The sequence below is a fragment of the Paramormyrops kingsleyae genome, chromosome 3, assembly GCF_048594095.1.
Source record: "Paramormyrops kingsleyae isolate MSU_618 chromosome 3, PKINGS_0.4, whole genome shotgun sequence".
Lineage (NCBI taxonomy): Eukaryota > Metazoa > Chordata > Actinopteri > Osteoglossiformes > Mormyridae > Paramormyrops > Paramormyrops kingsleyae.
In genome coordinates this window covers 8,650,990-8,676,635 of record NC_132799.1, presented here as the reverse complement: position 1 = coordinate 8,676,635, position 25,646 = coordinate 8,650,990, and the positions used below count along the sequence as shown (strand labels likewise).

General features: G+C 47.0%; 2 protein-coding genes across 5 annotated transcripts; one reads left to right on the top strand and one right to left on the bottom strand.

The window, feature by feature from the left end:
- Window positions 1-29: 29 nt before the first annotated feature.
- b3gat2 (beta-1,3-glucuronyltransferase 2 (glucuronosyltransferase S)) lies at window positions 30-8,195 on the bottom strand. Its single transcript, XM_023840478.2, has 4 exons — window positions 6,775-8,195; window positions 3,173-3,317; window positions 1,515-1,663; window positions 30-435 (listed from the first exon to the last, which is right to left on the bottom strand). The coding sequence occupies exons 1-4, from the start codon at window positions 7,306-7,308 to the stop codon at window positions 349-351; spliced, it is 915 nt and encodes a 304-aa protein (XP_023696246.1). The 5' UTR covers window positions 7,309-8,195; the 3' UTR covers window positions 30-348.
- ogfrl1 (opioid growth factor receptor-like 1) lies at window positions 5,344-24,591 on the top strand. Of its 4 annotated transcripts, XM_023840442.2 has the most exons (8): window positions 5,681-5,823; window positions 17,089-17,230; window positions 18,308-18,394; window positions 19,491-19,569; window positions 20,908-20,986; window positions 21,444-21,510; window positions 21,664-21,809; window positions 22,727-24,591. In XM_023840442.2, the coding sequence occupies exons 1-8, from the start codon at window positions 5,795-5,797 to the stop codon at window positions 23,256-23,258; spliced, it is 1,161 nt and encodes a 386-aa protein (XP_023696210.1). In that variant the 5' UTR covers window positions 5,681-5,794; the 3' UTR covers window positions 23,259-24,591. The 4 variants fall into 4 exon arrangements, with proteins under 4 accessions (XP_023696233.1, XP_023696210.1, XP_023696225.1 ...); XM_023840465.2 differs by lacking the exons at window positions 5,681-5,823; window positions 17,089-17,230 and adding an exon at window positions 5,344-5,578; XM_023840457.2 differs by lacking the exon at window positions 17,089-17,230.
- Window positions 24,592-25,646: the final 1,055 nt, after the last annotated feature.

Sequence of the window (25,646 nt, the reverse complement as noted above, 5' to 3'; positions counted from 1 at the left end):
CCTTTATTGCAATGTTTTTTTTGGGGGGGGGGGGGGGGCGGCGGCGGCTCTTGGTTTCTGTGTATTTCTGCTCCTGTCTTCGCCCGCGATCCTTATTGGGGAGCAATGTTGGATCCGTGGAGTGGGTCTCGGCACCCCAGCTGCACCTCCCTTCAGCAAAATGGGATTGGGAGATGGGCCAAGTCACTGATGGGTTGAAGGTCTGCAGTGCTGCTGTTGCTCCAGAGTGTGCAGCTTCTGCTCCGGCAATGGGAGATCGGGACTGGGTGGAGGAGCAGGCGCCGGAGCACGACCTTCAGCCCACCAGGCCAGGCCTGGAGGTCCTTCTCTCGGGGCCCCCGTTCGCCGCTACACCTCAATATGGATGGAGTCCTGCCTGTGTTTGGGTTCGTTGCCCAGGTTCACTTTCTCTGTGCGGGTGTGCCACACCAGTACCTGGGAATGAGAGGAAATGTGAGTATGAGTCTGCACCCTCACCCCCCCTCCCCCCAAGGCCTCCTGACATATCCATACTTCACACATGAACGGCTGCAGTGCCAGGCTTGTAATGCAGTGCCTACCAGGCCGAGGAGAACCAGCCCTCGCCAGCTGAATGTGAGAATCTTCAGACTTAGAGTTATCCTGGTATAGATGGAATGGCTGCCCTCCCCTGTCCTGCTGGTACAGCCAGGCTCCCACGTGAGCTGTGTGCTCACTGCTATGGTCATGCCCCATCTTTCTACCGGGTGGAGATTTCAGCCGCCCTTTCTTGTCATACTGATGGTCTGTGATGAAGACTCATAAAGGCTAAGATATAAGATTTGGGTTATCAAGGTATCTGGGTGGTATAAATATGAAGAATCCGTTATGTCCCTTGGTGGTGTCTTATGTATGCAAGTGGTCTAACTAGCAGGTTGCCTCCAGATGGGCAGTAGTAGAGTCACGACCTTCTCATGGCCGCTGTGAGTCCAGTATGAGCCACCTGATGTTGCCCGTGCTCTGATCCATCTCCCATCATGCACTAGCTTGCCAAACACTCCTCATAGGGCCTGCTTGACGTGAAATGGATATATCAAGTTCCGTCGACGCATAGGGTAGCCACCGCTAAAGTAGCGTTATCGTGGGCGGTCGGCAGGCTTCACGTCGACTGGTGGGGGGAGGGGGGCGGATCTGTCACGGTACCGTCGCCGCGGCAGCTGGCTGCTGGCGGGCTGCACACCGACAGATTGACGTTAATGAGCGGAAGCCGCAGCAGTGTGCCCGTAAACAAGGCTGCCCCCAGCCGTCCATCGGTCCAGCTGAACTGCACAGGAGCTGATGAGTCTAATACGTGGCGTCACTGTGGCGTGGGCTGAGGACAAACCTGCAGGGGGTGGGCTCTCTACAGCAGGCTGGCGACAGTGTTGTGTTTGGGGGTGACTTAGCAGCTTTGACGTAACTTCGGCACCAGTTCAAGTTTCACATGAATGTAGGATTTGATGACTGACTCAGAGTCAGAGGTGATGTCAGAGGGTGGGCGGGGTGACGTAACTGACCCGGGTACAGTTCTCCGCCTTGGGTTCCAGCTCCTCCACCTTGGTGATCTGCTTGAGGAAGTCCGACTCCTGCATGCCGGGCTGTGACCCTCTACGTTTGAAGAGCGCCCTAGGGTTGTCCAGCACCACCTGGAGGTTCACGCAAAAGCCTGGAGAGAACATGGGCACAGTTATCAATGCCACGTCTGGCCTGGCTGTCTAGGACCATTCTGTCTTTGGCCGGGGGGCGCAACTGAAACCTCTTACTGATAGTTTTCATTCTTGGTCTTGACAGTGAACCAATATGGCGCCCTAAGGGCGACACAAAGACGTCAATGATCTAGTGTGTCTATACGGTCATGAGATGCTGCTGTTCAACGTCTCTGAGCTTCTGTGGATCTGATTCTGTTTTGCAACCCAACAGAAAAAGATGTCAGCAGCCATACAGCCGGCAGAGATTAAACAGAGCTGTTATACAGTAAATATGTCTTAGCATCAACAAGATCTAGCACTTTGTTCCCCAGGGTTCATATTAAATAAGGTCACGTGTCTCTGCCCTCAGCAAAGCGTCGATACGTCAAATGCCAGGAGAAAACCCCAGAGGTGAGCTTTCCACACAGCTCGGTCTTAAATAACCAACGCTGTCTGCGTTTCATCAACCGACCAAAAGCATCCGCCCACTTTCTCCAGATTAATGCCATTTCAATGCCGCGGCCGTTCGACTATTAGGTGAACCTCTGGAGATGGTAGCGGCCGGATGGCACCCCAGCGATGGCTGTGGTGTAGCCCTTCCTTGTAAGGTCAAGAGCAAAAGATTGCAGCCCCAGGCCGCAGAGAGAGGAGGAGATGTACGACGCGCTGTTGTCTAGCCCGAGGATCTCACCAGAGGGCTTGCGAGATGTGGCCGTTTAATGAGAATGCTAAACTACCTCCATCTGTAGACAATCGCTCTTGCTTCAGGCGAGGCAGAGCAACACACTTCTCTGCGAAGTGTGTGTGTGCGTGAAAAACATTCTGCCTGCAAAGCCCCATCCTTGCCAGTCCTCTACAACCTGCAGCGCCTGCAGATTCTGTCTCTGCCTTTAATGTGATTCTTTCACCGTTAAAGGATGGTGACTGGTTGCTGAGCTCAAATCCGGCCACCCAGCCTGCCCCCTCAGAGCCTCCCTCCCCCCAGTCAGGACTTCATGATAAGGTAGCTTGAACATGTATGACTGTCGTTGAGTCACACTGCCCTTAAGGCCAAGATCTAAGGGATTTTCTGGATCTCTTTGCCTGGTGCCCAGGTGTAGTCTTATGCCAGTCCGAATGTGTCCTTCATGGGCTCGAGATAGCTGCAGACACGCAGAACGGACAATCCCCACCCGGAGCCTCCGCCCTCAAGTTGCTTCGTACAGCCGTCACAGGCTGTGATTTTCTGTCATGCCACAGAAATTCTACTAAATAATTTGCGGCGGTCGGCATCAGTGGTGACACAAGCAGCCAGCCTTCCCTGGCTGCACAGGAGAAGATTGATGGAGTCCAGGGTGGATGCTGGACGCCTCCATAATCTCTCAGAAGGTGGGGGAGATGTAGAAAGCCAAAGCGAGGGGTTGCTTCTGCTTGGATCAGTAGGGTCAGGATGGTCCAGATCTGTGTCCTGTGGCATTTTTGTGGGAAGTAAAAAGAAGGGGAAGTACCTGCCATGTCGATGGCGAAGGGCCGATCAGCCCTCCAGCCCGTGTACCAGCTCACTACCCTGCCCTTATCCACCAGGGGGCGCTCATACCGCCGGCCACCCACCAGCCCAACTGGCCACACGGACACCCGTCTGGTCAGTCGCATCTGCCAAGAGAAGTGGTAATGTTTTTTTTTTAAAAAAAAATCCATTTGATCCAAGATGAATGTCAGTTTATTGTGATACATAAACTGCTGAGTGTTCAGGGAACATTCTTGACAAGAAGTACCAGGTTTCAAAGCCAAGAAGTGTCTGAGCAACCAGCTTGAATTTATTCAATTAAACAGGGTGCTCTAAAATGGATGTGTAGTTTAAATCGGCGATTCTCAACCCATGGGTCACAGCAAGTTCTGAAAGGCTCTCCTGGCAGAGTTGGAAATGTAAGTATTTTTAAATCAGGAAGCTCATATGCTGATCCTCAATCAGATTTCCCAACCCTAGTCCTAGAATTAACCTATATAAACAGGTCTTGGGTCTGCAAATGCTTAGCGCATGACTAGTGGACACTCGTCCAATCCAAGAAGCCAAACCACAGATGCTTAATTTAAAATTCAGTGGCACATCCAATCAGGTTTCTGCGATAGGCATCGATTGGTGTAAATTGCGGAGTGCACCGTGTGCCTGATCATAGCGTTAATTTAGATCTATACTTGATATAGGGTCGCAACTGAGCTGGCATGGTAACAATTGGGCCGCGGTGCAAAAAGGTTGAGAAGCACTGGTTTAAATGATATCAGATGCATCAGAGAATCTTTCTAAGTATGACACACAGAATTCTAGCAAAGGATACTGTAAACAGAGAATATTACGCCCCTGAATATTAAAAGGCATCTGTGATATTTTTGGCTATATTTCACAGCAGGACAAGATTCGTTGAAGAAATACTTCTGGTACATTAAATCCACAAATTTCAGAAGTGTATGTACTGCATTTAAGAGAAATGCAATGTGGGATATATTTTTTATTGAAAGTCTTTCCACGCCATGCTACCTACAGAACATTTTACTAAATTTAATATTTGTTTGTTTATTTAATTGTTACTAGCAATATAGCACATTGTTATTTTAGTTAAACTAAATTCTAGTGCTAAGCTATTTGTCTGATGTATAGGATTAGACTTGTTGGCCTCTTTTTTAAAGCATTAGAATTATATAACAAAGAAGACAATTCAGCATGTGTGCGCTATATTAAGACACTGTCCATAAATAAATCTGAGTCATCCTTTGGTTTTGAAACACAAAAAGATTATAATCAGAAAGACAAGAAAGAAAAAACGATAAAGGGTGACATTCTTTACACCTGGTTCTCTTTCATTTGTATAAACATATTTCTATATGGTTTATACATGTTTCTCCCAGCATCAACTGTACTTAAGTGCTTCTGTTCTTTCATTGTCATTGTTATTCATTGTGATGTAATAAAGGTGGTGGCTGGAATCATGGCGAAGAACTGTATCCCAGAAATGTGCAGGAAGGGGCACGGGGGCATCGTCTGCGTTACGCTGGAGCTTGTGTTATGTCAGCATACAGCTTGTATCTTTCGGAGTCTGTACAGTGACGCACCTGTCTCTGATGGGCCAGGAAGCCAAGCTGACATTGTTGTGGAGGCTAAAGCGGCACATGCCTTGTGAGCATTGGACAGTGACAGGTCTCCTGGGTGTTGGTGCTGCCCTGTGTTCTACACACTGTTCTGAACTAAAACCCTTCACTTCGGCATGAGTGTGACCCAACACTAATTCTCGTTTATTTAGCTACCTCCACAGGACACATGCCACAGACCATTAAACCCCATTATTCACATGTAGTCAGACCGAGTTGGTGAGTAAGCAAGCATTGTTCTTCAGTCCCGAACAGAAGCGATACACTTTACCCTGTGATACAACCTATACCCTGTTAACTCCTATCTTAATCTGACCTTTTTCAAGCCTTTAGGTGGAAATAGTTCGGAAAACACTCCTGTTTCTAAACTGCATTCTTTTAACCTCCCTGACTACATTCAATAACCTTCTCGCTTCTGTTTCGTGGCTCCTATTTTTTGGATAAAAATGGGCAGGTTTGTTCCTCGGGTACAGCATGGTATGCTGTCCAACTTCTGCTCACGTGAGCATGCAAATGCACAGCTGCGGACCGCAGGGAGCCAGATCGCGCGCGCGCGCCTTCAATCCTGCAGACTGCATGACAGCAGAACTGGCGCACACATCCCGCAAAGCCAATTGCTCAATAGCCCACATAGCGATGCAACGTTTTCTGACATATATTTCTTACAATATGAGAACTGGACTGAATAGACATACCGTGCTATTAAGTAAAAATGTGCCTTGGCCTGTGCCAGAAACTGCCTTAGTGCATTAAGAAGTAAACAACGTATGGTGAGTAATCTGATTGATTTAACGTCATACATAGTGCAAAGTGTGTGAGTGTGTGTGTGTGTGTGTGTGTGTGGGGGGGGGGGGTAATCGAGAGAGAGAGGGAGGGAGAGAGAGAGAGAGAAAGAGAGAGAGCGTGTGAGTGTCTGCGTGCAAAATTCCGGACTGTGTGGCTTTTCTTCAAACCACCTTAACTGAGACGACTCGGTGATTTAAAGAATGTTTGACCCACAAGCCGCTACAAAATGGTAGGCGAACTGTGCACAAATGATAACAAAACTGTTTTTGCTGTTACATCAGTTGAAAGTTTAAACGTAAAATAAAAAACTAAAATGCACTCCTATTTACTCAGAAAAAGCATCCGACACGTCTTACAACAGAGATGTTACAATGTATCAAAATCGATTAACCCCTTAGTCAAGCTTATACTAAAGAGCCCAGGTAGAATGAAACCGTCACACGCAGTAGGTCTCTAATATGAGGATTCAACAGATCTGTAATATCCAGTCGAACTATATTGATTACTTTAATTTATTTATTAATATAAATCCATGTCTGTCTAGTGTCTCTGTAGCTGTTACTAATTTCGCGCTGCGTGGTAATACCGCACGCAAATTGGAGTTGCGATTATGCTGCTTACAGTTGCGTTTGTACGGAATGCACGGTGATGTGGCGGTCGTCCATACCCACAGAAATAAGCTCTTCAGCACAATATATATTTCAGAAAAATTGTAAGGTTAAGTAAGTTGTTCTGGAGTAAAACAAGTGATCCCAAAAGCATCATATATGCTAGACTACCAGCTACTTTATGTTAGTGATATTTCGTGTATTCGTTTTGATCGCGCAATTGTCCAAAATATTCTTTTTTCATTAAATGCCACTGGTAATGTGTCCTACATGCACAGAATATCCAAGCAGTATGGTTTCAATGGTTTTGGATTATTAGGACTAACCATCTCTAATAGTACTCCATTTTCTTCACTGTGTATATTCAAACTCGTTTTAGATCAGTAAACATTATGAAATTATTTTTTATATGGTTCAGAAGTAACAAACAAAGCATTCCTTGTTTTTCACTCAGTAATAAAGACTGCACAGAATACCAGAGTAACTATACTTATATGACCAATGTTAGTTACTGTATGGTTTGCAACATCACAAACACGAGGACAACTTCCAACATGAGATGCCTTCTTTACCTCTTCGAATAACTCCAGGCTGTAAGTATTGTCATCGTCTGCAAAGAACACCACGCCGGGGTCTTGGGGCGACCGGTGCAGGCGCAGCCACCCGAGGGCGGCATTTCTCTGCTCGGTAGCACGGGGCATCCCGGTCCGCTTATACCTGCGAGGCGTGAGGACGTGCAGGTGGGTGTAGGACAGTCCGGATCGGGCTAGGAAGCGCGACACCAGCTCCGTGCGCACATTAGAGTCCTCCACCACGATCCAGTGGAAACTGGGCACCTGGCGAAAGGTGTTCGCCAGACGGGTAAGCTCTGCTTTCTGCTGCGGTCTGCTGTACGTAGGTGTTACCGCGTAGATGACTGGCAGAGTCGTACCGTTGTACGCAATCCGAGTCGTCCGGTCTTGCCGGCGTGCGTTCCCCAACCGGGAGAGGTAAAAGTGGCCGCTGCTTCGGGCGGATGTTCTCTTGGTATCCATATCGATCATAATAATAACAATCAGAGCCCAAGGTAAAATGATAAAAAAACGACTATAGAATTGTGATTTCATGATGCAAATATTAAACGGAGAAGGAATAGAGGATAATGTTTTTATTTTGTCTCTTCAGTCCGCTGATTCTTCGGCATAGCTTGGACATCTATAAGTGTCTTATGTCTTTAAACCATCTCTATAGCATTTTTTTCAGCGACGTAATATTTCACATCTGATTAATAAAATATCTTATATAGTACTATTTTTTTTTTTTTTTTTTTTTTTTTAAATAAACCGACCTACCGGAGCCGCCCCGGGGAAATCCAAAGTTTGCCTGTTATGCGGATTTCAAAGCGCCGTGATTCCGCTGCCCTGACTGGCCCGCTCTCCTCGGCGGAGCGTCTCTTCATGACGGGGAGCGGAGCGATGCTTCGCACCTCGGATGCGGGGGACCGCACCGAGATCGGAGACAACAGGTAATTCAAGGATCCGCGTCTTCGGCGTGTGCCGTTTGAATTGCGCCGTGCACCGATCCCGGAAAAAATAACGATATGCGGCACACGCCAGATATTTATTACATGCTGTTACTTTATATGGATAACAGGGAATCTACGGCGCCGGCTGGCTGTGAGACGGGCGGCGTGTCCGAGAGGGCTGGCGAAGAGCCGCGTTAGAGAGAGCGCCTTTGTTGTGCTGCTCAGAAAAACGTCAGTGTCCGCCGAGACCTGAAAGGCTCTTCGTTTTATCCACCAGTGGTATCCTCCGTAGAGAAAGGGAGGGCCGGGCGAGAATAGGGGGAGAGAAGGCGCATCGCACTGTATTCATTGATTGTACTCCTTTTTGGCACCGCATCTGATAGGACAGTTTAAATTATCGCTTTATCTTTTACATATTGGCCATTTAAGCTACTGTTTTATGCACATGCAAATGCGTTTTGCATACCTTGCAAAAAATGTTTTCCTTATCACGACTGTTCACATAGCCTATGCTTGCTTTAATTAGTTGCAACAAAATCTGAAGATTAATTTCAAACAATCCCAAGATAAACAGAGATACTAAACGGTTGAGTAGAGCACTTAAACACATCACGCATAAAATAAATACGCAATAAAGCTCTAGCTATTATTAACATGCTGAAATTAGAAATAAATTAGCACGTTATACTTAGGTCGATCTTTCAGAAAATGCAAGTTTATTGTCACGTTTTGCACGGTACGCGGTGCATAGAAAATAGACGCACGCAGTGCGCAGTATCAAGTATAATTAAACACGGACGTTTATCAAGCTTGTCATGTATATTTAAAGTAAGCTATTATTTCTTGCAGCGATTAAATTTCCTTGTGTGTGTGTGTGGCTGGATAAATAGGATCATCACTGTGTCATCAGTTTCAAGTGTGAAACCATATTCTAGAAGTTTTCTCTCAGAGTGGCCTATTAAAAAATCCTGGACCAGAGCCGTAGCGATGCCGCATTGTGAAAATTAGTGAAACAATACGAATGAAATGGCTCACTCCGAAATGCACCACTGTGTTAATAATCCTACTGTATGTGCGTGGTGACGTCACATCGTACGCTCTTATACGAATAACAGTATGAGTTTCGCTTGTTCTGCCTTTCACGGTGAGTTTAACCCTCTTTCCTACATGTGCGAAGCATCCTGCTACGTGGAGACATTTACGTTGAAAATATGGATTGCGTTATATGATATACATCAAATGTCAAAAATATTACACTTGTCACAATGGCAGTCTGTTATACTTACAGAGATATATAATTTTTCTGACTGGCTTCGCAGGCTACGTTTTGCACCTTGCAGGGAATGCAGGGGGTGGAAGCCAATGAGAAGAGTACGGCCAAAAAAAAATAATCAATCTTTAATGATAGTGGCGCTAAATCAAGGAGGTATTGCGATGTGTTATTATCTCGGCGCTACCAAGTTAATGTAACACACAGGCGTAAGGAGAGAATAGAATAATAGATTAAGACGACAGAGAGTGGAGAGTATTGTGACTAGCAACTTTTTCCATACGCTTCAATAATGCAGGCAGCTTGTGGAGGAAGTGGTCAGTAAAATTCATGTTGCCATGTAAAAATAAATTATGGTTTAATTTGATTATGCGATAATAAGAACATCCACTTCAGTAGGTTTTAGGGCAAACAATTTATATTCGCGCAATGGACGGAAATACAAAATGAATTTGTCAACAACATTAGCATAGAAATGGCTTTTCTTTCCCGCCCTTTATTAACTAATAAGACTCAGCTCTGCGGCAGCTACTATAGCTTCACGTTGACGGTTCAGGGCATGGTGTTTCTGTTTTTACAACGGCGTCCAAAGGGATGGAACCTTGGAAAACCTAGTCTATCCAGTTGCCGGAACTTTGGTCCGCAGGAAATGGGTGATAGTAAAATAGTAGTATTTATTACAGCAATCTATAACATCTAACAGCCAGTTGTAGTGAGATTGGAACTTATCCTAGGAAGTATGGAGGTTACATACACAGTAACAGTATTTTGAGACAGATTCACCTAATGCCTTTGCACTCCAGGAGGAGTCCAAGGTAACCAGAGGAACGTCACTAAAGAAAACATGATACGCAACCTCCAGACACAGAACCGGGGCCAGGAATCGAACCTGCAACCCTAGAGGTTTGAGGCCACCCCCATGCCACAAAATAGGATTCGTGATTACCCTCATATTCCAACACAAGCTGTTTCTGCGATTTTGTTTGGCTGAGTTTTTCAGGTGTTGTGTGTTCTGGCCTTCCGTTGTTGTTTGCACCGTTGACAACATCATCCTATCATGGGAGGTAGCAGCTGTCATCGTCACACTTTCCTTGCTGCTTGTCACTTAAGTTAAATCACTTTGCCAGTAAGTTTCACGCCAGTTTCCGGTTGAGAAATCAGGTCTTAACCGTCACCTTGTTTTTTGTCACAGTGTTTTGACACTATCTTCTGCAGCTATATAAGAAAATCAAGTAAGTTATCCTGGTAATACCCGTGGGCTGTTGATCGTGTTATTATATTTGTAAAATATGTCCAAGGCACTGGTAAATTTCCACATTAGATGCATACCAGATGATTTTTAAGGATTTCTGGGTAATCCAGAAGGCAGACACTTCCCTTCTTGAATACAATTATGTATCTTTCCCCAGTAGATGTTGTGCTGTGTTGCTGAGCCTTATCATTACTGTGCTGTCTGCTTCTGAACCAGGCAAAATTAAGTGATGAAAAGATAATCTTCTGACATAATCACATCATTATTTCCTCCGCGATAACAGAACAAGTGGTGTATTTTGCCAGAGCAAAAAAAAAAAGCACTTGAAACGATCCTAACCCAGCTGCAAAATGAATTTATGTTTAAATAACCTTGAGTTGCCGGTAATGTTTTTTACGATGGTGACAGGAATTCTTAGGAATTCATTTGCATGACAAAAGTGAAGCTTCTCTCCAAGCACAAAACCTTGTTAGCGGGGAAGGGAACGTATTCTGCAGATTAGTTTACAGGCGTTAAACTTGCGCTAAGAAGCAATTTGCCGCAAAATAGCCCAGGCCTGCTCAGGCACAGGCTAAGCTCACAGGGGTACCGCGGACGCACAGGCTAAGCTCACAGGGGTACCGCGGAGGCACAGGCTAAGCTCACAGGGGTACCGCGGAGGCACAGGCTAAGCTCACAGGGGTACCGCGGACGCACAGGCTAAGCTCACAGGGGTACCGCGGACGCACAGGCTAAGCTCACAGGGGTACCCCGGACGCACAGGCTAAGCTCACAGGGGTACCGCGGACGCACAGGCTAAGCTCACAGGGGTACCGCGGACGCACAGGCTAAGCTCACAGGGGTACCCCGGACGCACAGGCTAAGCTCACAGGGGTACCGCGGACGCACAGGCTAAGCTCACAGGGGTACCGCGGACGCACAGGCTAAGCTCACAGGGGTACCGCGGACGCACAGGCTTAGCTCACAGGGGTACCGTGGACGCACAGGCTAAGCTCACACGGGTACCGCGGACACAAAGGCTAAGCTCACAGGGGTACCGCGGACGCACAGGCTAAGCTCACAGGGGTACTGCGGACACAGAGGGTATGATTGAAGTAGCCACGTCTATAGTGTCACGAACACACACGGATGTAATCGATAATTTCAGCACCATCTTTTTGTATCATTTGTTTACTGCACTGTGCGTCACCATGCCAAATTTAAAGCGAGCAGATGTCTCCATGGTTAGACATCCTGTAGATGAATGACTACCACAATTGTGAGGTAAAGAAACCTACTCTGGATTATTTGTTGTGATCTAAATCTATCAGAATAATAGCTACAGTGCAGCATTGTATTGGCTGGGAATCACAATGACACACCCATCCATCTTTTAGGCTTTTATCCTGGGCATGGTAACAGATGGGCCTGGATTCTCTCCCTGGCAGCACGGAGCATACGGCTGGGGCACACCCGGGACAGGATGCCAATCCATCGCAGGGCACATACTCCATGTACTACGGGCAATTTAGTGATGCCAGCTATAGAGAACCAGACCCACATGACTGGGGCAGAACAATTGAACTCCAAACACACGGTGCAGAGGCAGGATTTGCAGCCCCCACCCCTCGGAGGTGTGAGGCAACAGTGTTACCCCCCCCCCCAGAGCCACCAAAGAGCAAACGACGTCCGGATCACTGTGCAGCTACAGAAGCTGAAATGCTACCAAAAAGAGTCAGTGACTGGGCTGTATCTGATATTACACCCCCCTCCCCTCCATCATCCCACCTCAACTCAGTGATTTCCCCGATTCAGCCAATCTGCATCCAATCACAGTCAGGGAATGAAGGTCCCATCTCCAGTGCAAGTTTTTGAAATCCCAGGAGGAGCGGCTGCATCTGACCCACCTCTCCACACACCCTCCCCCCATTAGCCCACTTGTTTTAGGGATTTCTCATTTTGGCGATGCTGTTTCCCTTAATGTCTTTCTGTGAAATGGCGGTACAGACTGACGGAGGTGTTTACACCCACCACCAGCAGCGGCCCCTGGGCCTTGCCGAGTATCCTGGCCGGAAAGGTTAGATTTCACAAGGGGGCGAGGCGAAGCTAGGTGGGGAGAAGCAGCGCCCCCTTATGGTCAACGGCAGCTGACTTTTCAGCGCAGTATTTTTTTTTTTAAAGCCCTAATTCAGTGTCTCTCAGCTCAGTCCTCAGGGACCCCTAGACAGTCCACATTGTAGCAAAAACGGATTGAGGAACGACACCTTAATTGAAGGTGGCAGAGATACTGCCCCCCCCCCCCCCACCGATACAGACTGCTAGCATTTAATAAGGGGACATATATCCATTGCCCCTCCCACTGCATCTACACCTACATTAATGGCCATAAGTCATCTTATTAGTTTTAGCTTGAAAGAATAATAATTGGTACCCAGTAAGTTTTCAAGGTACAGGTGCTCAAGCAGGGGCAGTGAGGGGGGCTGTGGCTTAGGGTAAATTCTACTGACCTGGGGGGGTGGGGGGGGGGTATAATTGGTTCAATCAATAAATACATTTTACTGAATAGGGACACTTAGAACCTCAAAAGGGGGGCACCTTCGATCGTTCGGGTGAAAGGGTCACCGCCCAGTCCCCCCGCCCCGCCCCGCCCTTGTACATTCCTGCCCAGCACCATTAATGGCCGAGATGGACAGCTGAATATTTGCAGTAGGCAAAGCTGGCCACCTTAGGCAGGGGTTCTCTGGATCTCGGCACGCCCCATGAAACGCCCTTGCATTGAAGGGAAGGTGAGACGGGGTTCCGAGGTCAGATGAACAGGCGGCTGCCCCAGGCTGCTCCTCATTAATGAGACCCAGAGATGTCAGCAGCCATATTGATGTAGAATTTGACCTCCGCGACGCCCCCACTCCCAGCGACTTCACATGTCTGCTAATTTACATGTGGCATATTTAAACCTGAGTTTCAAGGGGCTCATTATTACTTAATCTCAATAAACTTTGGTATAGTACTGCTTTACCAGTGGCTGTGAATTGCTAAGAAGCAGCACTACTGCCCTCTGGTGTTATACTCAAAAAACACAACATAGTGACTCAGGGTGAATGAAGTTAAACATGAGGTGTGTTTTTCTAAATATACACAGGACATACACAAGTAATATATGTATGTCCTGTACTATATATATGTACAATGCATCTGACAGACCCATTGATCTAGCCCTAAATACCCTTCCATATGCTCAGGAATAGTAAATGAACAAATAACAAGTAGTTTTGGTATAAATAACAACAGGAACTTGAGTATTAAATTTTACATTCCTTTCATGCCCTAGTGACACGGAACTAAAAAGTGTAGATAACTGTGTGTGGAAACACTGTAGATGTTCTAGCCCATGTCAGGCCTGTGTCTGTCTGCTTTGGGGTGGGGGGGGGGCATGCTTGCTGGGCCCTGTCCTTCTTGCAGTGAACCATCTGCCAGAATATGCGGCAGAGTGGGAGAGACCGGGGCCATACAGGGACCAACGAGATCTCAGTCTGCATTAGCTGCTATGTATTAGGGTCCCTGTTTCAGACCTGCCATCAGTCCAATAAGTAGTAATATAGGTCAATGTGGAGCTCAGTCCAATATTTCTGCCAAGAACTGTAGGCGTGAAGCGGCTACATGGGATTTTAGGTTAATTAAATCTGAATGGATTCATTTTATTGAGTTTTCACTGTGCTTCAACAAACTGGGAAAATATCCCTGACCACTTCTTCATTGTGTGGCCAGTCTCAGCACAAGAAGGTGCTCCTTAAAAACCACTAAACTTCAGATGTAGTTTCACCTAGAAAAAAAAGGCTCAGGGATTGTTGTAAAAGATGGAATACGGGTGCCGTGCCAGAGGCTGATATCAAGCTGATAATTCTTACAGTCGACTGAAATCCTTACCTCAGGTGTCAGAGAGATTTACTGCCGCAGTGGAATAATCTTTTTACTCAGCAACAATCCCTAAATAACTAGGTTTTAAAAAATAGCTTAAATATATTTTTAATTATTTCTATTTTTGATAAAGAGACAAACAGCTGTAATATATGGAACAAATTGCAAATTGCTTGATGTGCATGCCATATATATACTACTACTAATAATAATAATAATGATAATAATAATATACCATCTATATTATATAATGAGTATTTAGCAAACAGAAATGATTAAACAGAGTAAATGTAGTAGTACCGATGTTTTTGCTAGACGAAAGGGCAGAATTGGACAGCAGACAAATCCATTACAAACCTCTTTTCCTCTAGGTGGCACAATGATAGCAGACGATTTTCCCTCAAAAAAAACAAAATTATTATCGTTAAACTTTAGCTGAATATCATCACTGTGACTGCTATCCCGTCTTCACTCCTTGTTCCTGTCCTTCCTTGTTCAGGAAACTGTGAGCAGGGGTGTTGGAGGGGCGTGGATACCCTTGCAGATTCAGGGGCCCTAGCACAGGGGCCCCAGCACAGGGGCCCCAGCAGTCTACTGGGGCACCTGAATACATAAAATTCAGTTTCACGGGCATTCATACTTAAATGTGTAAGTCAATTTAAAGTATTTGAAGCAAAGTATAGACAAGACTTACATGACTGGTCAATTATGAATGTGACAGACTTGTATCATTGCATCGGTCAGTCTTTCTCTGTGTACTTCCTGTCTGCACCTTCTGCTACCATTAACCATTGTGTGGCTTAGTGAGCTGAGCCTCTCTGGCTGTGATTGAAAGGTTGCCGGCTTGATCCTGGTCTCAGCAGAATAGTTATATGTCCATGGGCCCTTGAGCGAGGCCCTAACCCCCCAGCTTTATGGGTGTGGCTGCCCTTCACTGCCAAACCTGCTCTCAGTGATACATGTGTCTGTGTGTCATAGCAAGTTGATGTAGGTGAAAACAGAAATTCCTCATGGGGAACAATAAATTACATGTCAGTCTGATTACGATTCATACTTTACAGTTATAATTGATGTATAATTTATTGTATTTGTATATTTTTATTTGCGGCTGATTAGATGCTAAGTGCATTTCATTGGCTCAGGACATGAATTCAGCACACTAAGAGTTTTTACTGATTAATTTAGCAGTTAATTAGTAATTAGTAATCAACTCTCAGTTACAGGTATACATTTATGGCGTTACTTTTTATGATTAAAGTATCAGTATCTGTTTGCGAAAGAACTCAATGTAATGTTAATCATGTGATAGAGTAGATAATTTTCTCAAGTTGCTGCCGGGAACACTTTCCTCACCCTAAGCATGACGTAACTCCTGGTTGAAACCAAATTGGAGGCGAAAAAGTCATATGACCGCCCGGACTAATTCTGATTGGCCGTCTAACTGATCACCACCAATGGAAAACTTCGAAGAGATTGCGCGTGGTCTTAGTTTTGTTATGACCGTATATATTATATTGGGGACTTTTGACGGTTTTATTCCCCTGAGATTATTGGATGGCTCACAGTGTAGGTTGTCGACTCAAAATTATAGTAGCATCTTATCGCTTGTTTCGTGATAACCGTATATTCGTCGGCGAAGTGTTTGGCTTACCATCCAAGCATCCACTCATAACAGTCTTTCTCATACACAGCAGTTGTTGGCGTGAGAGGTGGCTTTATGACAAATAGTATACAATACATAAAAACACTTAACAAATTTAGGTATAGCGCAACACTTAACATACACTTAAAATTCCACTACTATAATACTTCAAACGCCTTTTTAATGACTGTATTTTGTGCTGTAACATTCATGTATGCAATACTAAATAATGAATGCATTTTTCATATATAGCTTTATTGTGATTAATTGTATAGGTCTGCCTTCATAAATGAGAAGAACGCTTGTACTTTATAAAAGTCCAACGGAAATATTTTGTAGGCCAATGATTAATAAATATTCATAGTACATAGTGTGGGGCTATAAATCAACTAAAATACACATTTTTCAACAAAATTTATGCTCACTACATTGTCGTAGTTAAAGCTTTCATTTGGTTCTTATAGCATTTAGTGGTGTGCCAGCGGTACATAGAACTGGCCCTCGTCCTGGATTTGATATGACCAGCAATCGATGCAACCTCGTTTATAGATAAAAACGTCTAAGCCAGGGGCTAGGAATGCGAGGTGTGGCGTTATTTAACTTTAATTTTCCTTGTTTTGTTACAGAAAGTAACCTCACCTTGTGTGTCGTAGAAATTCATTCATACCTACAAAAAAAAAAAAGTGGTGCAAGTTCTCAAAAACAAATACAAAAACAGTATTTTTAAACTGGAGTTTAAAAAATCATAAAATCACGGCTTAACTGTAATCTAACTATTTATTTAATTATATTCACTCAAACGTTATCCTTAATTATGAGACAAAAAGACTCTGCAGTTAACCTATATAGCAAATGCACGTGCTCACTAATATAACTAGGTTAAACGTAAAGGCAAAATAACGTGAACTAACAGCGGCCATCCTGTTCGCTCTTCAAGAGGGCGAACTACATACATGACCAAAAAAAAAACGGTCTCATGATAATCGGTAGGGAAAATTGCGTTGTTTGGGTTTTTTTTTTTGCGGTCTTGAATTGCACGGCGACGTTGACGCTATGCTTTTTGCACCGATCCGGCGCCCCTTTTACGCTGAAGGGGGTGTGTTCAAGGCTCTTCGATCGAGCCCTCATCTGGAAAATCCCTTCATCCCGCCTTAAAAATTATCCGTCCACAGTCCAGGACCGCGGGTTCGGCTGCAAGGCCACGGCAGCTGGGGGGTGACCATGGACTGTCCGGGAGTTTTAAATATGTAGGCAGGACGCACCAGGCAGTGAATGAGCGGTCGCTGAAATCGGTGCGGGCTTAAATGGGAAATTTGTTGGCCAGCTGGAGGTATAAGGAGCCGAGCACAGTGGAGGAATGCGACTCGACCTGGGATACGGACTCCGATGGCGAGGATCAGGGAGAGGAGCGCGGCGACAGCCCGATCTCTCCCCGGCAATGTGAGCAGGCGGACGCGCCACAGCAGGTATTTAACGCGGCGATCCAGCTCCAGCCGAACAAAGGATGTCAGCGGGGCGACAATGGTGGCTTTTTTGGCGTTACGAGTGCAGCTGTCAATGAAGTCGCATGGCGAGATCTCTGCATACATGCTGCTAAATGAAATATCATCGTTGCCTACTTGGAAATCGGAAATGATTTCCCCCGCTGACCGACGTTAACACGCGGTCCCGTCTCACACACCTACCGCTCATGTTGCGCTTTAAAGCGGATCGGGGGACACGTTGTTGCTTTAGCTGCTATGTTTTTCTGCGAAGCGTGGCTACCGATGCTTAATGGTGCAGTTTTTTTCGTAGATAAAACCGGTTATTTAAACAATTTAAGTCGAGAATAAGACTACTGCTTTTGATAGACTACTGTCTAGTCCACTTTTACTAGCATAGAAGTCAACCCCATAGCAATAATCAGTTAGGCTTAATTAGATGTCATTGGTTTAAATGGACGTTCAATTTCTAGTAATTCCTGCGTTTACCGTGATCACTAACGTATACTAAATATAAAACATTTAAGGATCACTACAGTATACTGTAGTTTGATTAATGTATTTTTTACACACATAAAACAAATTGTATCTATCTCCGTGTTACTTTACATTTTCCCCATAACCTGCGTGCTAGGTCTGTTTTTTTTTTTTTATTGGGTTCAGGTGGGGGAATGGGTGGGGCTTTGGGGGATTATAAGAATAATATGAGTATAGCTTGTAAAGTTTATCGAGGGAGATTTATGGGTCAGTGTCGTTGAATTGCACTGTTTAGACCTTTTAACGGCGGAATCCATTATTTTTAATGACTTGCAAAGGGAAACTGTTTATTTTTACTTTGTTCAACAATCTGTAGAGATGCACGTGCTATAGAAGCAATCCAGGTAAAGAACTTTCTGAAAAAGTCTAACGGCAGCGGCTCTCCTGGGAAAACTCGCCTACAGTCGCCTACAGTCCTGCTCAGTGTCACACATGCTTAGCGATCACACTGAGCGCGCGCCTGCACGATGCTCGGCACCGTTATTATCGGGCTCCGCTAATTCCAACCCACCCCGTGTCCCGCAGCACGCCGACCCGCACGACCCCGCCGCTAAGGTGAAGAGGAGCTTCTATGCAGCCAAGGACCTGTATAAGTACCGTCACAGCTACCCGGTAAGCCACTCTTGCCACGCGATTCCCTTTCTTTTACGATAGGGGAACGTTACACTTCCCTTTAGGCTGGTTATTCCCTCTGGATATGACCAGTTCTGCGGTGGCTCCTGTCAAGAGCTACACGTGATTGTGTGCTTAGTTAAAGCGCGAGTCAGGGACGGGTGATCTCGAGAGCGCTGCCGTGATGATCGCGCGCAGGGCCGCCTCGGAGGAGATGTCATGCACCGTCTTGCACGGGGATTTCTCAGGCTGTTGCAGGTTTGTTTGTCTCAGACGAACTTGCACGCTGGGAGCGAAGCGTTAATTAGCACAGTTAACTGAAAATCAAAAATACCCCAATCAAAGTGCAACTTGAAGTATAGAAGAAAATTTGCAAACTGTTAAAGTAACTTAAATAATGCTGAAATTAAGTCATCGCGGCTGCGCAGCAGTGACGTTTTCTCACCTGTATCGTGCGGCTTAAGGGTCAGTAATGGGACACGTAAGGAACTCTCAAAATAATCAAGAACAGAATATTTACAAGGGGAAAAAAAAATGAAATTCTTACACATTTTGCACAGAAACATCTTTATTAATCAAATAGTACATTTAGAGGTGTCTAACAGTATTCATTAGCAGGCTGGACATATTACATTTTGTTCATTTATCTGATGCTTTTATCCAAAGGACTTGCAGTGGAGGGAAGGGTTACAATTTTTACGTAGGCCCATAATTGGGTGGTAGCGTACTGGAGATGTAACTGTTGTTTGTTAACTACATTGGCATATAAATTTTTACAAAGTGTGTCTAGCCAGTGAGATAAGACCCACTGTCAAGTTTAGCATTAAATAATGCTTTCAGCTACATGACTGAAGCAGCAAACGGATTTCTTTGTTTAGTTAATAACATCATACACTATCTGGTAAAAGGCTAATATTAGCTAGCTTATGCTAGATGCTAATGCTAGTCACCTGGCTAGCGCAGCTATGCTATTGATGAGCGAGCTGTACTGACTCACCCTTTGGTCACACGGGCAGCTCTAGGGCCACTGTCCTTGCTTTAGGAGGGTCCAGTTTCTGTGGGTGTTATGAGCTTTGGGCTCCCCATCTTTCCCCAGAGCTACAAGGAGCCGCGGCAGCCGAGCGACTTCCGCAACCTGAGGTTCTATCTGAACAAGATCCCCCTGGTTCCCGATGGTAAGTTTCCCAGGGAGGCCGTATGAACGGCAGGGGGCATATCGCCCACACGGTGGATGGCGTGGAACGACGTGGCTGCCGTTTACTCGCTCAGAATGTGATTCGGTTGAAATCATGGGTGGAGTTTTAGGTGGGGGGGGGGGGGGGGGGGGTAATGACCCGCCTAGTCACCTGAAATGCTTTGGGTCTATACTCTCAAAATCGACCCCTCCTTCATTACGTAAATCACGTTTAAAGTTTAGCTAACATAAGGTATTGCTGTTGTGAGGTTATTAATTGTGTTCTGTGCTGCACATTTGCACGAGCGGTTTGTTGGTACTCTATACGTGTGTTTACACGCAGGGTAAGCAAGATGGGTTTTTTCTTCCTTGCCCTCCAAAGTGCAAACATCAGACTCTGCCTGTGGTCGATATGTTTGCTGTGGAAGTGTAACCTGCACCCCTTGTTGACACTACTTATGGATGCGGTGCTCCCAGGGGTCTGACCGCTCCACCTGTCAGGGAGGAGTCTGGAAGGACGAATCGACAGCCTGATTGCTGACCGCGTGCTTCTCACTGCCCTGCTAAACGCACATCGCACGTGCCGCTAACCAATCAGGAATCTTCTTACATTGATGCACACATACGCATGTATAAACACTGACAGACTGCGACACCATAAACGCCGCACACACACACAAAGTAATTAGCTTGAAATTGGCCTCAGGGTGCCTACAGGTGGGCCACTGGGGGTCAATGCAATGCTTGAGGAGACACAGTTTCAGTTCAGCGGCAGGAGGCGGGGGGGTCAATAATCTGTTTGGAGAAGGCCTTAGGAGTATTAGGAAATTCACTCTTCAAACATTTGTTCCGGAAAGAATCCATTTGTGGAGTATTTCGAAAGGAGTGCTAGGGTTGGTAGCTGGCTGTGGGGGGTGGGGGCGCAGAGACACACACACAAGGTACACACTGTTACCCAGTGACTCACACAGCGGCGTAGCAGTAACAGAGTAACAGAGTATGTTCTTGTGCCCTTCTTCCCCAAATTCGTCCTCCAGACATTCATTTCGAGAGCGGCCTGGAAAGGGTCGTCTCGCAGCCCGGGGGCCCGTTCGACCGCGGCAGGGCGGCAGCACCTCTGCCTGCATTTTTCCTGTCGACCTGCTCAGCTGGCCTGTCCCCGCACGGTCCCGAGAGCGCCTCCTGTTTGTCGGACAGGTGGGGCTGCGGGGGCATGCTGATGCCGACGCCCGCCTCAGCCCCAGCAGGAGTGACTCCTCTGCCGTGAAGGACGCGTGGATCCCGCAGAGTCGGGGGGCCGGCCGGAGTTCTCGTTTAACGCTCCTTTGTCTCCATGCAGGTATTTACGTCGAAGAAATCCTCACGCAGTGGAGAGGCCACTACGACAAGCTAGAGCACAACCACACGTACATACAGTGGTGAGCCTCCTTCCACGGCTAAAAACGACCTGAGCCTGGGATCCAGTAAATAATAATCCCCCCCCCGCGCCCCCACCACCAAACACTGGTGAGACGTCACCCCCGTAAAACAGAAGAGACAGACCATGAGTCGTTCATGAGACGGCACGTGACACCGAGCTTAAAAAAGACGCTCGTCACGGGGCTGGGGAACATTAGCATAATCCCAATTAGCAACTCTAAAAGCGCAGATAGCTAAAAACTGCGAGGTAGAGCGACGTGTTCTGCGACTCGGTCTGGCCTTGGCGTGGAGGGGGGGGGGGGGCAGCTCTGGAAGAGACAGCACCAAAGGTATGGGGGTGAGCAGCAAGGTCGGCGTTTTCGGCGAGTGGGGATGGAGCTGCCAAGAAGCAGGGGGCGCTAGAGAGCAGGAGACCGCGAGCTGCTCACTGAAGCGTCTCCGTCTGCTGTGTCGCAGGCTGTTCCCGTTGCGAGAGCAAGGGCTGAATTTCTACGCTCAAGAGCTGACTCAGGATGAGATTAAGGTACGAGGACTCCGCCGGCATTGGCTGTGCCGTTGGTGCCAACTTGTCTTGCATTCTTCTAAAGAGCTGGTTGACTTAACCCTGATGGAGAGGGGTGGGCGGGGCTTCAGTGGTGCATGTGACCGCTGTGAGCCTATCGCTGCCACCCGGCAGGAATTCCAGAACTCCCGCGAGGCCCGGCGCCGCTTCCTGCAGGCCTACGCCCTCATGTTGGACTTCTTTGGCATCAAGCTGCTGGACAAGAGTGGCAGCGTGACCCGTGCCCCCAACTGGCAGGAGCGCTTCCAGCACCTCAACGAGTGAGTGCCAGCGTGCAGCCTGATCCGTTTGGGGTAGGGGGGTGCCGGGGTGTAGTCCAGGCAAACATGCAGTGAGAGCAAAGCGCTATAGGTCCTGTCCGAGGTAGACATAGGCCTCACCAGTGTGTCTCATTAGATTAGGCTCCTCCCCTTTATTGTATCGGGGTACAACAGGATGCCACAGTAGCTCAGTAGGTAGGGCTGTACCCTCGTACTTTCAGGGTAGAGGGTTCAAATCCTACTTTCTGCCTGTGCTTGTTTTCATGTATCCTGTGTACTCTGGGTGTGAGCCATGAGTACGGCATCCCCTGCCCTGTGGCTTCTGCGATAAGCTCCAGGATCACCGCAGCCCTGAACACGATGTTAAGTGATTATAGAATATACTTGAGCCTGGCTACATAACACTGTACTTATGAAATGAGGATTTTTTCCCTTATCTACAATTAATTTGTTTTTCTTAGGTGAGGGAAGAACATTCTGCAAAATATACTATTCGTATAATACTACAAATATCCATTTAATATGTTCATGATTGTTTAGTTGACTTAAGTTATAACTTTAACTAATAGAAATACAGAGCAAATACTAGGTAATATTTCTGCATTGTTTTGTTAGTCTTTAATGGAATTCTACCCTTTAGGTCAACATGTGTGGAATAACATGTTTAGTAAAATCATCTGACACCGAAGACTAATCAGGGTGTATTTTTCCAAATCCCTAAACCTTCCGACTCTTAAATGTTCGCTAGTATAATCTCATACCTCAAGCTGTTTTCTGCAGTCAAGCAGTAATGCTCAATTTAAAACCCAGAATGTGTATCCTGTGACACAGGGTGAATGTGTTGGGAGTAGGAAATGATTAGAGAATTCCACATCATCCTGATATGCTGAGCAACTTTTCACCTGCTGCCCTCACAGGTCCCAGCACAACTATCTCCGCATAACGCGCATCTTGAAGAGCCTGGGTGAACTCGGGTTCGAGGCCTTCAAGGCGCCTCTTGTGCGCCTCCTGCTGGAGGAGGCGCTGGTGGGCGGCACGCTGCCAAACATGCGCCACAGCGCGCTGGAGTACTTCGTCTACACGCTGCGCGCCCGCTCCCAGCGCCGCGGCCTCCTGCGCTTCGCCCAGCGACACTACCTGCCCCCGGAGGATTTCGTCTGGGGCCCCCCCCAGAGGAGGAGGGTGGGTGGGGCCAGGGCGAGGTCAATCAAGGAGGCACACCCAAAGAGCCCCGCCTCCTCTCCACCCTCTGAGAGGGGTGGAGTCATGGGAGGTGTAGCCAAGGAGGAGGTGGGCTGGGCTGCAGCAGACAAGCACAGAGGAGAGGAGCATCCGGGAAGGGCAATGAAATTCCAGCAGGGCGGCGCCATCAGACCACCTAAAGACGTGTGGGGGGAGGCTGGGTGTGCAGGGGACAGGCTTGAGTATGGGGACTTCCTCCCCGTGTAGGAACCAGGTGTGAGGGAGCTCTGGTTACCAGAACATTCCGGAATGCCTACTGATCCATGCCTCCCCCAGATGTGCAATGTAGCCTTCCAGTGCTAAACGTACACTGGGGAACAGCCGTACTCGTTACTCTGTGGTAGCTATTTTACTTAGTTAATCTCTTGCCATTGTTCTTCCCTAAGCACACATGTAGGTATATAGAAATTATATGGGCTACCTGATTTCCCCTGAATTTCATCACCCACCCCCCACCCCCACCATGAAATATTACATCTATCTTGTCTTCCTTCACGAGGATTTCTTTGCCAGAAGTCTGAGTTAACGATGCTGCAAGCTGCTTATTGGCGCCGTGACCTTTGCGTTGAACGCGCTTTCCGTACGGCATTAGAGTATAACGGCCTCCCGTTTAGTTTCGTAGCTCCTGAATGATGGATTCTGACGGAATCCATTGTCCGATTTACACCTTCCGCCCCCATGATCGTGATGCCCTCTGTGCATACGTGCACCGTGTTGGGTGAGCGTGCGCACGCTTCGCAGAGCCCGGTCCGCCATACAAAGTGCCTCCTTTGAATCCCACGTAGCGGCCCGAGCGGGGGCCCAAGGCCCAGAGAGGGCCAGCAGGATTTCTGGGGACTTGCGTCTTCCCAGGGAGGCTCCGCACGTGGGTCCGATCCTTCACATTGTAAATCGCCGCGTAGTACTTCCAGAAATGTCCATGTGGGGGCACTGGAGTGGTGCGCGGTACCTGCCAGACTGTTATTTACCCCGTCACAGGGCTAATACCCCTCCAGTTCAACCCCCCGACCCGTAATTGGAAGCAAGAGAGTGGGGTTCTGTTTGGGCCTGGAAACCATGATGCTCAGGGTATACGATGCTGATCAGCCATGTTTGGCTAACTTGGGGGTTTGGGGGGGGGGCAGCAGTGGAGAGTGGATGGAGGTATTCTTAGGGGTTCCAGGGAGCCAGTGCACTCACATGCAGGTCTGGGTGTCACAGTGCTCGTTGCTGGATGTGGGGGGGGGGGGGGGGCAAATGCTTGTGAAAAACAGGCCGACAAAATAAAACGACAGAGTCCCGTTTTCCGGCAACGCTGTCCGCAACATTCCCACACCTCCAAGAGATCTCCATGTATGTGCCTCTTATGTTCATTCTCGAGTTTTTTCGAACAGTGCAGTGTTGTAGACCCTCTGCATTTCGGTTCCCGGTCATTGTAGCCATCATCTGGACTCGTCAGGTATAACTTGTATTTTTTAATTCTGTACTCGTATGCCAGTGTGAAATGTGGCAGTAGTTTCTCTTATTGCATACTGCTGGATTAAAGTATTATATATGGAAAGAGCGAGTTGATTTTTTTTTAATTCTTTGATTGTATGGTAGTGATAGCCAAATGAAGCTTGGTGAACCATTTGCTGTCTTTCTATTCAAAAAAGGCTCAAAGCATAACCCAAAGTAAACCAAGAGCACCATCTGTTAGTGTCAGAAAATACGGAAAATGGTTTAAGAAGCTTCATGTGGCCATCGCACTATTAAATGAGGTCCAGAGGCAGACATCTCCACATAAACAAAGCCATCCTTTAATAGCAGCAAGATTTGGAAGGAAACCGTTTGAACTCATGAAATGACACTTAAGTTCAAGTTGAACCCAGTGCATTCAGATAAATTCATGGTTTAAATGAACAAGACATCTGCATACTTTATACCTCCCTGGGTTGTGGGTTCGAATCCCTTTCTTGGATCGTGCCTGTTCTCTCTGTGCTGTGTGGTGCTTCTTTGGGTCCTCTGGGTTCCTCCCAAGGTTTAAAGACATGCAGTTAGGCTAATTGGCATCTCTAAATTTCCCATTGAGTGAGTTTGTGTGCCAGTGTGTGATTTGTGTGTTCAGTGATGGACTGGCATCCAGTCCAGTGTGTAATGTGGCCCTGTGCTGCCTGGGCCAGGCTCCGGACCCCTCCTTGCAACCCAGACCAGGATAAGGAGTCAGGAGATAGAAAGAAAGAATTATCCGTGTAAGGTTTTGTAGTGGAACTGTGTATTTAAATAAAATGGAGAGAAACTCCTTGGAAGATAACCAGGAAGAGTGAGGGGCTTCGAAAACAGATAAGATGCAAAGCTTTAGAGACGCTGAGATCATGGGAGTTGTCAAATGCACTCTGTATTATTACAGTAGAAGCACTGGGCATTTATCAGCCCACAGAACATACTTATGACAATCCAGGCTTCCGGTCTCTGCCGGAGCGGAACGAGAAGCTACCGGGAGGCCAATAACAGCTCCGAACAACCTGCAGGGGTCCTCCGCTGAGATGGGATAGACTGCTCCCCCCCATCATCGAGAACCCGGTTACTGCGAGTGGGGAAAACAGAGTCATTAGCGAAAATGCCCACGCGTGTTTG